The following is a 15,778-nucleotide window of genomic DNA, read 5'->3' on the forward strand; positions in this document are numbered from 1 at the left end:
ATAAAATTTTAATATAATTCTAGCTGATAATACAAGTCAAAACGATTCGCAATCAAACACTGAGCCACTGAGCGCGCCACCTACTGTACATATTTGGAACTAATGGTTCAATATGCATCACAGATGCTTCCTACAGAGAGTTTCAAGAAACTATTTCAAACGGCACCAAATTTAAATCTAAATCACGGAGTAAAGAAATAATTTTATCACGTTGTTAATCATATCTTCAACCTTCAAGTGGTTATAAATTAATGATTGATGATCGCAAGTGAAGAAATAATTTTATTTGCAATTTTTTTGTTGTTTATATTTTTTTGTGTCCAGTCAACAAAAGATTTTAAAGGGAGTTTAGAACACAATTTTACCCCACACCCACAGTTTCATTGAGTAAGGTACGGTACAGAATCACCAGTATGTTTGAGTATTGTTCTCATTTGAATATTAATAAAAAGTTTTCAATCATATTTTCTCCATATTTTAAAATTCTTTTTGGCCGTATAACTTTTCAACGATTGATAAAAAAATCATGCTAATTACGATTACGAGCTTATAAACTCTAAGCTCGTAATTATCTCAATTCTCTCTATAATATAGGCTAGACTAGAGCATTAAAATTTCTTAAATTTCAATTTTGATGTATGACTTCTCTATTCTCCGCATTTCCCTACAACCGTTGCAACAGTTTTATTGTTGAGTGTAAAATATTCACTTATGCAAGATTAATAGATCAATAATGACAACGGAGGCGAACAGCGCATATCAAAAGTCCCCATCCCTAGTCCTTGTGCTAAAGGGAAGAGGGTTTTTAAAAGTTGCATTTTTTTCATTTGTTTCTAAAACACTTATATCTTAGGAACAATACTCTCCAACGACATGATGAACCATTTATATTCGTCAATGAGAGTTGATAACTTTTCTACAAGCTAGTCTAGTTGAGTTTTATGATGTCTTCAAGAGTTTTCGCGATATATGCTCTTGAAAATGTAAAATTTTTAAAACACTGGTTTTCATTCAACGTTTAACATTCAGGGCTTATAACTCTCTAACAATACATTGAAAAATTAATACCGTACTAAGCTATATAATTAAATTCGAAAGAGCATTAAATTCTCTTTAATTTCCCGATATTTCTTGCAGTCCTTCAATACCCGTATTGTTATAGCGGCTTCAGCCTCGGGGGTGAAGTCATTATTTAGCAACAATAATTATATTGTCAATATCCACAGTTTTAGCAGAGGGATTATGCCGCATCCACACAATCCGTACAAATGACGAATATTGCGATAGTGTGGATGGTTGGTTAGCCAGCATTCGCCTTCACTGGCCTTCGCTTGTCAGGCAAGTAACCAGCGCGCCGAGCATCCACAAATGGTCACATCGCAGTGTGATAAATTATATTCATTCGCTAAAAAATATATTTTTCAAAGATTTAATAATAAGCTTTCATAATTGAGATTGAATATTTTATTAATAAATTATATATGTCTACATTGTTGAAAACGATCTGGCAATTTAGCGAACGATTATGACGACATTGAGCCAGCAATTGAAAAAAGATGTTCACCTTGAACTCAAAATTATTAAGCATATCCTACACATAATTGAAGTTAACTAGTTACAAACATTATATCTTCTTCTTGAAAAATCACTTAAATATTGAATAAATGTGTGATAGTTTCTGCGGTCTATTTTGAAATTACCCCAGCGAAATACTTAGACGCGGAGGTCCCTAGCTGGTTCAAGGGTGAGGGCGACCCTATTGTGACGTATGGTATTATTAATTTTATTTAGAAATAAAAATGGGCGCTTTCACCATTTTTGACGAAATAGTTTTATTTCTATTGGAAATAAATCTCTCCATCATTTGTAATTTTGTATTTGGTTCGATTTTGACATTAACAATTGGGGGCACCACCACTTCCCAGACGGGAACAAAATATAACAAATAACTGGAGATGCCTCGCTTAAATGGTAGAGCAAAACTATTCGCTGCAAAGAAAAATATTTTTTAAATTAAGGTGCTCAGGCTTCATTATAAATTTGACAAGGATTTGAAAGAGATACATCATTTATTAATTTAAAAAACTGTTGATAGAAGTGATACTAAAATTATTGAAAATAAAACAGTAATTATGTTGAATTATTTTCTATTTATTTTATTAATTTGTTTTATGTTAATAAAGTTAATTTGATGATTTACATTTTTTTCAATTTATTCAAGGAAAAAGTGGATTTTTCTTAACGTTTTACATTTATTGTAGTGATTAAATAAGCATCAGGATTTAATATAATTGAATTTGAAAATGAAGTATTAGAATATTGATTTTGAATAAATAAAAATAAAATTATTTTTAACGATACCACATCCTTGGTCGGCTTGGCAAACACGAAAACTAGCACTAACACGACTGTGCTCGAAAAATGGAAAAAGTGGGAAAATCTCATATGAAAATAATGCTAGCTGGTGGAGAGAGAGAGACTGGAAAGTTCGCCACTCTGAAGCTCAGCGATTTTTTATTCAGTCAGCCAAAATTGGCTTTCTGGTGATCCAGATTTTATTATTAATTATTATAAAGGAAAATACATTTCAATTTTGATGTGCTTGAGGAGCTGTCAAAGCCCATGGTTTATGACACTATCATGTCAGCCGGCACCAGGATTGACATTTTAATATACGAAATCGATTTGCTCAACATGATGGCCGCATCCAAGAAATAAATGTACAACAACGAGGACTTCAGGCAAGCCATGGAGGTATAACATGCCATACACACCAGTCCAACTTTACAGACATGTTTTTTATGATTGTCATTTGTCACCCATGTAAAATTATGAAATTTAGTTATTTTTATGACGTTATAATAAAAACTAATGATAAGCCTATGATTAAAATATTTATCAACGGTTACGTTCTTGTTTTAGACCACAAAAATTCAGCTTCATAATTCCACTTTTTTGAAATTCAGTATAATTGCTGAGTTTCGGGTAAGTATGTTATTCAAATTGACGAATTCAAGTTTCTTGCGAATGTTTGTTTTACTATTTCGTCACATTGTAATTTCATCCTAAATGAATAAGGAAAAAATCTCTGCTGTACAATTATCAGCTCATATGAATTCATAATAATTCATTTCTCTCTTATAATTTGATGGCAGGGCAATGAGAGTGCTTATTGCCTTATTTTTTCAAATGCATTTCAATTTTCTTTTCTCAAATTGGTCTTTGTTAACAAACTCGATAAGGGTAGTAATCCTACCAATGTCTACCCGATACAAAAGTTCATTGATGACAATTGAAGAAGTATAATTTGATTGTGTTTGTCGAAATCATTTTTCAAATTGATTGATAATTTGAAAGTGAATATCGACAAACACAATTTACCTTCTTCTGTGATATTTTGTTTTTCACGAATGTTAGTTAAGAACAAACTGTTGCATAATTAGTTTAAGAGGAAGAAGTTCCAGATAAACGTGTGCCAACTGAGCTCATAATAGAGAATACGATACTCGGCAACTTGAGCTCAATCCTGTATCAGTCTCTATTTCTAGACTGTTGATTGACATTAAATTTACTAGAAAATGAAAATTTAGATTTTCCAATTATATGAACCATTAGCCTGTAAACAACAATTACATACATTCAAGTTGAATACTTATGTTCTAGTATAATAAATACCAAGTGTATTTTGTTACTTTCCCATCGTTTTTAATTTATTTATAAAATGAATTTTTCAATCATGAGAATAAAAATATGGAGTCAAAAATATTGTTATAGAATTAAAAATATCAAACAACCTTTGAAAGGTACATAGAAAACATAATAACGATGGGTGCATTGGATCGATCCAATAAGAATAGAAATCTGTTCTTGAAATATTGTTTTATTGTAAAATAGAAATAACCTAATTCAAGAGAATAATACTCAAAATTAAAATTAAACGACAGTCATCATTCGGGGCGCTATGTTCATTGCCATTAGCTCTTGGAATAGAAGCTTCGCTGCATAAGGAAGTCGGACTTGCGATATCTGAAATAAATTATAGCATTTAGACAGAAATATAAACAGAAATAATGTATGCATTGATTTAAAAACTTTAATTACCATCATTCTTCATATTAATGTAGTAAATGACTAAGCTGTTTAGTTCATCAAGGAATAAATTTCAAATATTTTCAATTTTTGGAAGGTTACTTGCTCTTTAAATTCTATTTTCTTGCAGTTCAATGGAAAACGTTATAATAGAAACGTTTTCCTAAGGAGTTAATTTCGGTAGCTATCAAGTATTCAAATCGAAAAACTTTGAAAAATGTAAGTAGTAAACTTTTCTTAAAAGCTCAATGTTTCTAGTGATTACGTCATCTTACCTGAGTCTTATTCTTGCAGCCCTTGCATTCAAAGGTATTATTGCGCAGGTTGGCAATAGCAATCAAACCACAAAAATTGCAAACATGAATTCGGTAAGGATCGGACACTTCGAACAATCTCTCTCTGAGGAACTGGGCAGCGCCGTGGGCTATCTGGCAATCTCGCTCCATCTCTCCAAAACGTAATCCACCGTCCCTGCAAACCAATCAATCATTCAGTCAAAAACATGATCATGATACAACTACGTCAATCTCATAACACAAACATAAACTTGGTACACTACAGAGCCATATATAGCTGAAATAATACTATATGTTGAAAACACACGCAATAATAGCAGTAACAATGTCACAGGCAGCATTGACTTACAAAAAATTCTTCTACTTAGCAGTCACTTTTCTAAGAGTGGATCTTTCATGTTTGTTTTGAAACAAGTGATGGTCATTTCTGTAACGTCTACATCAAGTTCATTGAAGAACGGTTGATACAAGTTGATACGACATTGATACAAGTCTCAATCTCAACATTTTATCAACATAATTCAAATGAAATGATGATATAAAAAGTCATAATTTGCAGCTTCTTGGAAAGCCTCTCGACATGTCTCTTGCTGTTGAAGATTTGCAAGGATTATAACAGCCTTCTTCTTAAGTGTGAAGACTCATGAGATTTCTTGCAGACGATCCCTTCCACACAACAAGCCCATAAATGTGTGATCACATTAGATGCGTATATGTGCAAGTGCAAGCTTGGTTATGCATAACTTGGTTATGCAGATGATAAAAAAATCTGGAATATGCTTTAGGAACACTCACACTGAAAGTGTGCACTTGCTGGTTGCGTCCAGTGTGAGCAGCTACACGCAAGTCACAACGTGTTTCAATGGCACTTTCGTCATACATGATCTGACGTATACGCATTCAATGTGATCACACCCTAAGGTACTCTACGTCTACGTTTATACCAAACAGATGTAATAGTGTGATATTGAGTGGGTATTATTGTAGTTGATTTTTTGTGCATCTTATATTCTTTTGCAGGTTATTGAACTGAATGAACTTTGATTTTTACTTTATGTTGAACCTTGAGTTTTAGTGTGGGAATTGACTATGTATTGTTTGAATTTGCTAACTTGTTGCTTAGTTGTCAAAATTAAAGCAATGTTCGTGCATTTTTCAAATACAGTTTCAATTTCATGTAGAAAAAGCTACTGTATTTGAAAATTGTACGAGCATTGACCTTTATGAAGCTTTGGCTTTTCCACTGGAATTTCGGCTGGCTTTTCCACTGGAATTTCGGCTCAACGCTCGTGGATGGGGAATTATTTTCAGTGAAAAGGCCGCAGTTCGAATTGAGACGTAAACGCAAAAACTTGTAACGGTGTGCGAGCCTCGGTCCTCTGAATGGGTCTGTTTCCCATCCAGAGGGAGAAATTGGAAAGTTTTTCGGTAATCAGTAATTTTGATTTGGTTAAAATCCGAATTTGTTAGAATCAGTAGATGTAAAATTAGGAGGTTAATTGTGTGCGTGAATTGAAGTAGAGTGTAAAACTGAGAATATGAGAGTAAGTGGTGGATAATAGAATGTATCATGTACCTAGCTCTGCCCTCCATAGGCTGTCGCACGAGTATCTGTACAGGGCCGCGCGCTCTTGAGTGAATCTTGTCGTCGACCATGTGCTTGAGGCGCTGGTAGTAGGTGGGACCGATGAAGATCTGCGCGTTGATCTTGCGCCCGGTGTGGCCGTTGTACATCACCTCGTTGCCTCGCAGCTGGTAGCCATACTCCTGCAGCAGCGTCGAGATCTTCTGCACGTTGACGGCGTCGTTGAACGGCGTCGCGTCACCTATCTCGCCCTTGTTCGACGACACCTAAACACAAACACACTATGCATAGAATGGAATCGTGTTAACAGGCTACGATATTTTGACTCGATTATTAAAGACTCGAGGTACTTGAGGTTGATTCATTCAAAGGAAAAAATTACAACACTCACACAACTATCTTTGCCTTCACTTCAATTCCAAACAGATCAACTAAACTTAAAGCCAATCAAACTACAAAATAACTTCATTACAACATTCACGCCTGGTTGCACAAAAAACTGTTAAATTTTAACCGTGATTAAATGTCACGAGAACCAATCAGAGAAGCCTTCTTTTTAAAAAAGCCTTCTCCGATTGGTTCTCGTGGCATTTAATCATGATTAAAATTTAACAGGATTCAAACGGGCCTCACACTACTTTCCCTGCTGCTGTATGACTTCAATTGTAACAATATGAAAAACCTAACAAATATACAAACAAATTTTGAGTGAATTAGTCACCCTATACATTCATTATCATTATATCACCTCAAAACAAACAAGCTTAACAAAAACTGTTCCTTTTCAATAATATATCTTGCAAATTGTTATGATTCAATAAGAGCCTACAATAAACAGTTCAATAACATTGAACTTTCATTAATTTATCGATGAATTTAATGTTTTCATAAATTAATAATTATTATTAGGAATTAATCAAGCTGTGATTATGATAATAATAATAATTAATTCGAATATCAACAAAGCTATATAAATAGAATTACTGCAAATATTAACCGCAAAGCTAAATAGGAGAAGGAAATTCGTTGAGTGAAACTGTCCCCAATACCTCACCTTTTGGACAGTTTCACTCAACGAATTTCCTTCTCCTATTTAGCTTTGCGGTTAATATTTGCAGTAATTCTATTTATATAGCTTTGTTGATATTCGAATTAATTATTATATTCCAGCAGTTGGTCAACTACAATTTCAAATGAATCTTCCATCTTGTGATTATGATGCATAAATTCATGCATTATTATTTATTATATTCATTAAAACAAAATTGGAGGAATACCAGTCAATATGCTGCGAAATGATATGTGAAACTAGAGAACCGCATAGCTTCCAATGGAGGACATTGAACTTGGTTAAGCAGAAAAAATTATCTATAAATTGAAATGAAAGATGCATGATATACTTGATACCTTTCCTTGGAGACATTCAATTAAATGGCCAATTGTCATACGAGATGGGATAGCGTGAGGATTGATAATAATATCCGGTGCGATTCCCTCGCTTGTAAAAGGCATGTCCTGCAAAAAACGGTCAATTCAAAAGAAATATTGAATTGACAAAATGATTAAATTAATATATTTCCCCCTTATGAAAAAATACATAACTTAGTACTTAGTAAGTAGAACATCAATGAATATTCTGGGAAATTGACTGATCACGTATCCACTAGTAAAAAACCTATAACTCAAATACAATTATTATAAATGTTATCAATAGAACAGTGAAAGGTGAAATGCATGTCCTGAAAGAGCACAAAAAATATAATTGAAATATTGAGTTTGTCATATTTTATGTTTCACTATTTTTACAACAGTATAAATTATGTCATGGCTATTTATTGAGTAGTCTGAGCTGTTCTAAATACAGTATGTATTTCAAATAATGATTGAAAGAAGAAATAGAGATATTTTTAAAATGAATACCTCTTGACGATACTGTATTCCACACGTTCCTTTTTGGCCATGTCGGGAAGCGAACTTATCGCCAATCTGCGGGATACGCACAGACCTGACTCGAATTTTGCAGAACTTGTAACCCTCAGAGTTCAAGGTTAACATGACTTGGTCGACGATTCCCGTCTCACTGTTACGCAGGAAAGTACTGGCATCTCTCTTCGTGAACCTCTTTGTTGTACCTTCCAGCTGTGAAAAATTGAGATTTTAGTCCAACAAGTTATAAAAGTAAGATTTTAGTATTACTTGTGGGGAATAAACTGATGCAAAATGTAGAGAAAGAAGGAATGTTTAGAGCTTGTTTAAAAAAATATAACTAGTAGAATCTTTATTTCATTTGATCCAATCACTCAAAACGGCAGCTAATCATTTCAAAAATCATGTTTTTATTATTAGAGCAAATGTTGAAGTGGGACCTCTTCATAATTGAGATAGATTGATAATGTCAATTCCACTATAATGAACAGTTTGAATCACAAGATCAAATGATTACTTTAAACTAGTAGTTCTGTGAACAGTAGACCTCGCACAGTTATAAACCGCAGCCTCGTCTTATACTGTTCATCAGAATAAATCCTTTCTGTATGTCGTGCCGGCGAGATATCGGTGTGAAAACGGCTGATAGTTATTGGGGTTGGTGTATCAAAAATTTAACATCAAAAGCTAATCTCCTACAAGACATACTGTCAACAGGACAGCCCGAGTTCAAAGCAGAGAAAGTTCGAGAGACAATGCTATATTATTTAAGTTATTATATTGCATGCGTTATTGCACGCAATCAATAGTTCATTTATTTATTTATTCACAAGGGAGACAACGGGTTTCCCCCAAATATGTCTTCTTAACAATATAAATTGTACAGATACAAATGAAAAAAGAAAATAATGATAAAAATAATACGAACTTATGCAATAATAAATAATACAAACAACAAAAATACCATCAATTAAAAAATGAAACTTACAAAGATTTCAAAACTTATGAAAAAAGTAAAAATAAAACAAATTGAGAATTCAAAATTCCAAAACTTATAAAAAAATAAAAGAATATAAAAAACCAAAATAAATCTTGGTAACAGACCTCGTCATCATTATCGGGCAGTGTTATGGTTTTGCCAATAACCACATCGTCACCAGACACTCTCAGACCGGGAGCAATGATGCCATCATCGTCCAATTTGTCATAAATGGCATTCCTCATTCCCTGCAAGTGAAATAAGCAAATAAGCAGTTGATTCATGCCCAATTATCAGACCAAAAATGACTGAAGTGAGATTCACGTAGAACTGTCAGTACTGGTTGAATGGGAAGATTCAAGTTATTTTTAAGAAATGCTGTCAGAAGGACGTGATTCTCACAAAAGCACCAGAAAATGAGCCATTACACAAACCAAGTTGAAGACTGCAACACTGAATAATCTTAATTCTTATATATTTAAGGACTCAACCGAGACTAATAATAGTCACTTTAGCCGTAATATCAGGAAATTTACATGCGGTTTACGCCAAAACAGAGATGAGTATATTTCCAAAGAATATTATTTTAATTAGGTCAAAAATTGAAAGAAATTAAAATACATTATGTGGGAATCTTTTTACTACTTGTCAGGTACTTTTAAATGGAATTAAAATCATGAAATCATAAAAAACATGATATTCTGCAAAGTTATTTTTACGTGATTAAATTCATTTAAATTGACCACTCTATCTACAGCCTAGCCTAACCTAGCTATCTGAAAATTTATAATAACGAATCATCAAGAATTAACATCGCAGGATAACTACGTGGCTTAAAAATCAGTAGGTCATCGGTTGGAATCTCCAGTAAGAGGTAATTTTTTAAAATGTTTTTGAACTTCGATGTAAATAAAATCGTAAGGGTTCTGACCTGACACGTCTGTCTGGTGGGCTTCTCGAATTGCTCCTCTTGGTCTCCAATACGCTTCGATTCTGCATCTTTGTAAGATCGGAAGAAAACCGATCTGCAAAAGAACAATCAATCTATTATACAGTGAACGTATTAAGAATTCGTACGATTAAGAATTCATTATTTTCAGTTTGTTAGGGCTTCGTCACAGTCGATGGACCGGAAATTTGTTTTCTATCCAACATAAACTAAAACCTAACTAATAAAAGTAATAAACGAAAACCTACTATTTCCAGTGGTTCTAAAGTACTGGATCCAAAAGGGTAGAAGTGTATTTCACATAAAAAAGTACACGGTTGGCTACAAGAGAGGTTCAAGTGAGATGTAGTTGGATGCCCTTTTGGGCATCCTATACTATACTATCACCCTTACCTCGTTTGAAGTGCATTTCAGTCTACTTGATAGATTGCAAAAACACTAAAAAAGGTTAATATTATCTAAAAAAAACATACACAAAAAACATATATGTAGTTTTCTTTCTCACTGTTCACGCATTCTACCACTTCGGCATTCAAAGTTTTTTCAGAACTTAATTTTTCGAAGCTGTAATGAAGATTATTAAAGACATTACTTTTCTGAAGAAAAAAGGACTGTATAATACATTACCATTAGCTTGGAAAAAAGCTATTTTTTCTATATTTAGTGAATCTTTTCTGTATTTGAGCTCAAGACTATTCAATACTATACACAATAATGACAGGAAAAAATATCCCTTGAAGATTTCACAAGAATCATGAGAGCATGGATGTTCTAGTAGTATTAATTGGAAAGCCTATTTGAAGATCTATCATAACATTAAACACAAAATGGGAAATCATGAATTCATTGCTCTAATTACTGATCATAAGTAGGAACTATTTTTCTCTATTTGTTTAGAATAATTACATTTTATTTTTCTATTTATTACTTTTTTAAATTTCTTCTAAATTAATATAAAACTAGTTTCACATAATGGATAGAAGAAGTTTTGTACAATAGCCTGCTTTTTCTTTTCTGACTATTGTATTGTTTACTCTATCCAATAAATAAATAAATGAATAGAAATAGATGAATAAATAATATTGTTGGTACCTGAAGAATCCGCGCTCGACAGCGGAGGCGTTGAGAATGACACTGTCCTCCTGGTTGTATCCGGTGTAGCAGGCGATGGCGACCACAGAGTTGATGCCGGCAGGAAGCTCCCTGAAGCGCAGGTACTCCATGGAGCGAGTGGTGACCAGTGGCTTGTGCGGGTAGAACAGCACGTGAGCCAGCGTGTCCATTCGCACGTGGAAGTTGGTGATGTACACGCCCATCGCCTGTTTCCCCATAGCGCTCTACACACAACATGCATTCAATCAATGCAATATGAGTTGGTTTTTTCTCAAGTTTATAGTCAGAAAACATAAAATGATGAAGCACTTCAATCAAACCAATTCTTCAATTCTGTCAATTGGGTACTGTATCCAAATTGAAAAACTTTGACTAATGTCACCAGTAAAAGGTCTTCCAAAGCCCCCTGCAAACCTTAATTCTTTATAGAATTAAGATTGTACAGGAGGCTTTTAGACTGGTGTCGTTTTTCAATTTTAATACAAAGTGCTATAAAATTATTAAAATTGAACAGATTTCTTTCATTTTTTTTTATTTTTCTTATGTGCTTTGTCTTCAAATGAGCATTTTACTAGTGAAATTCTTCAAATGTTTCCGATTCTAACATTTTACAAGTGAAATTTTTACAATACTATCAAGTTACGGAAATGAAATATGGATGTCTTCTTTATTATTATTAGCATAGAGAAAAGATAGCATGAGAAGGTCGTTTATGTTCCAGCCGATTACTGTCAATTATTACTAAGGTCAAATAAAAAGATGTTGTCAATTCCACAAAGTTTTTATTTGAGTCCAAACTAGTTTCGATGCACTTGGCATCATAGACTCTGCCACTGGTCTACTGGTATACTGCCACTGATGATGATGCCAAGTGCATCGAAACTAGTTTGGACTCAAATAAAAACTTTGTGGAATTGACAACATCTTTTTATTTCACCTTAATATGGAGAAATTCCACAACATCTCTGTGCAAAGTGTTAATTTCAATTATTACTGTTTTGGCATGGTGAGAGTGTAAGAACGGATGGTATGAGATACTACCAGCGTCACATAGCTTCACGAGAAATAACTATTAGAACTACCGGCTTGAGTTAACAGTGTAATTTGGAACTGAAACGCCCTATACCATGGGATATCTTCTTATGCTATCATTTCTCTATGTTATTACTTTTTATATTTGAGCGCCTAATGTAGACATATTTGAATCAGAATATTTCATAATATTGATAGCAGGTAAATTATTGACATTTTGAAGATAAATTGTCAAGGTACTGTTCATCAGACTGAAAACATATCAAAATATCAGCTTCAGAGATACAGTATTTATATTATATTTTAAAAAATAACTCCATTTCAGCTATTCTTAGATATAGAGTACATTTTCCAATGTCATAAAGTTAGCTTATTTTTACACAGAACTTATTTTTTATTATTTAGCGACATTAGTAAGATAGTTTATTTAGTCTTATAGTTGAAGAAGTGTAATGTTTAAACTGATGTAATGTATTTTGTCTTTTTCCGGCAGTGAATTATTTCTACTTCTGTTTATATTATCGCGTGAATATGCCAACATGCCAGGTAGGAAAGAGAGATAAAGCTCATGCAGCTCATGTCGTAAAAAAGTGCAATGAATTGACCGAAATTTACCTGATAGGTGTTCCTGGGACTTTGGTTGTGATCGGGGAAGGGAATAATAGAGGCGCACACACCGAGTATCATGGCCGGGTGGATCTCGCAGTGCGTGTAGGTGGTACAGTAGGCATACTCCTTGTCCTGACGCAGGTCATCCGGCGACATCGCTATCATGGTCGTCTCCTCCTCCAGGGTGTCAATGTACTCCACCACACCACTTGACACAAGCACTTGCCAACTACAACAATCATAACAATCATGCTTCTACTAACTAACATATTACATGTTTACTTTCAGGCTTTCAATATTTTGAAATAACTTAATATTCTCCAATTTTGTCACGAATTATGAAAATAGTGTGATATTATATTTTTATTAGATCTATGTCATCGAATATATGTTTTAGAATATACTAAATTTTTTAATATATTAAAAAACAATGTTTTGAAGAGGAAATATATGAATAAATTAAATTGACATATTTTAGACTGGAAGCTTTGTTAATTGTGAGAAATCGGAGACCTAACCATATTTCAGACTCCGTAATTTAATCTAAATTTGAGAGAGAAATCATACAAGAATCGCCTTTCTGTTTCTCTCCCAATCAAGTCAAGATATGTGTTGGAATAAAAGTCTAAAAATGAAGTTTTCATTAAAGTTGAACCTCAATAAGACGAACCACGAGTGATCAGGGAAAAATTAGTCTTAACAGAATATTCATGGTAAAGATGTGTCTTATTGGGTTTAATAGTCATAATATTGTCTTATAAAATAAAGGATTACATGGTCATCTTCTAATATTACAATAAGATAAATTTACAACTTCTATATTGCTACACAATTGTCATTTTTTAAATAAGTAAAATTGTACAAATTAATCATACAATTTTGTAATTTATAATAAACAAATCTTCAAAATGATGAATGATTCCCTATTGCGACTCATATTCATTTCATTATAAACATTTTGACGATAAATGTGATTTGAATAATTCTTACCCATAATTATTGTAGTCCTTTTCTTTGAGATTTTCGATGTGCTTCTTCTTGAGAAGCAGTTGACCGTTCTCAACGATCAGCAGCGGCCGACAAATTCGTCCGGCGTCGGTGTAGATTCTGATTTCTCTGTCGCGAATGTCTCTGATGATCGACACCTCACTCACAATGATGTCCATCTGACGTCTCAGTTTGCGCAGTGTTCCCATCAACTGTTCAGGATCTCTGTGAATACCAACCTAACAAACAAAAATACTCATTTCACTAATCACATTTTTTGGAAGAAGAGTTCATTACCAGACAATTATGCGATTGTTTTTTTTTTTTTTGTTTAGGAAGGAAAAATTCACACAACCCGGGAAGTTAAATGAAAATTAATTTATCCAAATTCATTCATTTAAGTATTTGCAAACATGATGAAAGACCATGTATCCTTAATATCAGATCAATGTTTCGGTTTGAATCAAAACAGAGGTCGCGGCCTTTGTGCATGTTCTATTTTCTCTGGAAAATATTTCAATTTGGTCATAAATGAGAAATAGAATAAAATACAAGTGGGGCGATCAAAAGTCGTTCTTAGTATTAGGTGAAATTTTAGTCTGAAAGAAATAAATCAAAACTAGAAATTGGATAAAATTCACTAGAGGTATGAAAAAGAAAAATAACCAATATAGTGTTCACTACATACACCTAACATAATAATCTCTCTCATAATAATAGCAGTTCGTATTGGTATATTATTGTAAATTATAAATGAAAAATGAATTTGAAAACATGAAATGTATTCATCTATTATAGAAATAGATTAGGAGACAAAGACCAAGGGCCCGACCAAAACTGTAACTCTCCCGGAATCCCATTAAACATTTGCATTGAATTGACATAAATATTAAACAATACAGAAATTATAAAGTGATAAACATAAACTATTTTTGGACTTTTCTATCAAAATTTGGGAAATAAACAGTTTTAAGATTTAAGCATGTTGTTCCTTTCCCAATAATTAATATTGAGTTAAGAATGTTTCTCCAGAAACATTGAACATTATGATGAAAATGAAATGAAATGAAAATGAAAAAATTCTTTATTAGGCGGAGTTAGGACTTTTAAGTCTTCTCTACCACTCAACGTCAAAATGTAACATAGATAATAATTTTTGGAATAAAAACATCATCGAGCATTATGATGAATACTGAGCAGTAGACTACAATACACTCACCCAACAACCGTTGACAAATATTTTAGTGGCATCTGCTATGGCTGACGGTGCAATTTCTTCCAGATTTTCCATGCTCCACTCTTCCAAGAACTCGAGGATGGGGGAGGGTTGCGATCCAACAGAGATGTACGCCATGAGCGCCAGATTCTTGACAAGTCCTACAGCCGCTCCTTCGGGGGTTTCAGCGGGGCATATCATACCTGAAACATGATAATTAATACAGTTAGTTTCGATTCGAAATCTTAGAAGAAGCTGGGAACACAGTCATGGCGTAATTTGAAGTAAGGTTTATCTACTAAGCTTGAGCAGATCTGAATTTTTTAGTATAAGAACAGAGTCACCAACTGTAAGGCTTTAGATCTGAAGCACATCCATTTGTAAAACTTGGCTCATCAAAATTACTTCTAAGTATAATTGAATGTATCATTGGCAGGCCTTTTGAGCTCAAAAGCTCAGCTTGTGACAGGCTATTTATAGTAATTTCAAATGAAAACTTTTGCTAGTAAATTTATTCTCAAAAATGTTGTTTTTTAACGTATGCTCAATAATTTAAAATGCTATGAAAGTAAATATTGGTTTTTCATGTATACTCATTAAAATATTTAATAAACAGTAAGATCAAACAACTATATGTTCCAGATTAATTGAAGTAGATGAAGAATACGCACCCCATAGAGTATTGTGAAGTTGACGAGGCTTTGCTAGTTTACCATCTCTTCCGATGGGGGAGTTCACTCGTCTCAAATGCGACAGGGTTGACGCGAACGTCAATCTATTCAACACCTGCAACACCATCAATAGACACCAATATTTATATTATGAATAGAATTTTAAATGAAATATTTCACATAAAAACCTATATAGAATAAAACGAAGCATTAAAATAATTGAATATCTTCGTTAGTATGAAACACAAAATCACTGAAAAATATTCAAGCAGATTTCTCGTCGAAGTATTCAAGAAAGACCTAGAAAGAGCAAAAAAAGTAAAAAC

At 33.3% G+C, this 15,778-nt stretch overlaps 1 protein-coding gene across 2 annotated transcripts in view; it reads right to left on the reverse strand.

Moving 5' to 3' along the window:
- Positions 1-3,862: 3,862 nt before the first annotated feature.
- LOC111045127 (DNA-directed RNA polymerase II subunit RPB2) overlaps positions 3,863-15,778 on the reverse strand; it is a 39,232-nt gene continuing 27,316 nt past the window's right edge. For both annotated transcript variants that reach the window (XM_039435755.1, XM_039435758.1), the window contains 12 exons: positions 15,453-15,567; positions 14,785-14,984; positions 13,569-13,804; positions 12,585-12,807; positions 10,917-11,161; positions 9,807-9,900; positions 9,001-9,123; positions 7,891-8,109; positions 7,378-7,485; positions 5,962-6,236; positions 4,365-4,560; positions 3,863-4,026 (listed from right to left, as the gene is read on the reverse strand). In XM_039435755.1, coding sequence (XP_039291689.1) covers positions 3,934-4,026; positions 4,365-4,560; positions 5,962-6,236; positions 7,378-7,485; positions 7,891-8,109; positions 9,001-9,123; positions 9,807-9,900; positions 10,917-11,161; positions 12,585-12,807; positions 13,569-13,804; positions 14,785-14,984; positions 15,453-15,567 — 2,127 coding nt within the window. In that variant the 3' untranslated portion in view covers positions 3,863-3,933. The remainder of the gene's footprint in view (positions 4,027-4,364; positions 4,561-5,961; positions 6,237-7,377; positions 7,486-7,890; positions 8,110-9,000; positions 9,124-9,806; positions 9,901-10,916; positions 11,162-12,584; positions 12,808-13,568; positions 13,805-14,784; positions 14,985-15,452; positions 15,568-15,778) is intronic.

The sequence above is a fragment of the Nilaparvata lugens genome, chromosome 1 (assembly GCF_014356525.2).
Source record: "Nilaparvata lugens isolate BPH chromosome 1, ASM1435652v1, whole genome shotgun sequence".
Taxonomy (NCBI): domain Eukaryota; kingdom Metazoa; phylum Arthropoda; class Insecta; order Hemiptera; family Delphacidae; genus Nilaparvata; species Nilaparvata lugens.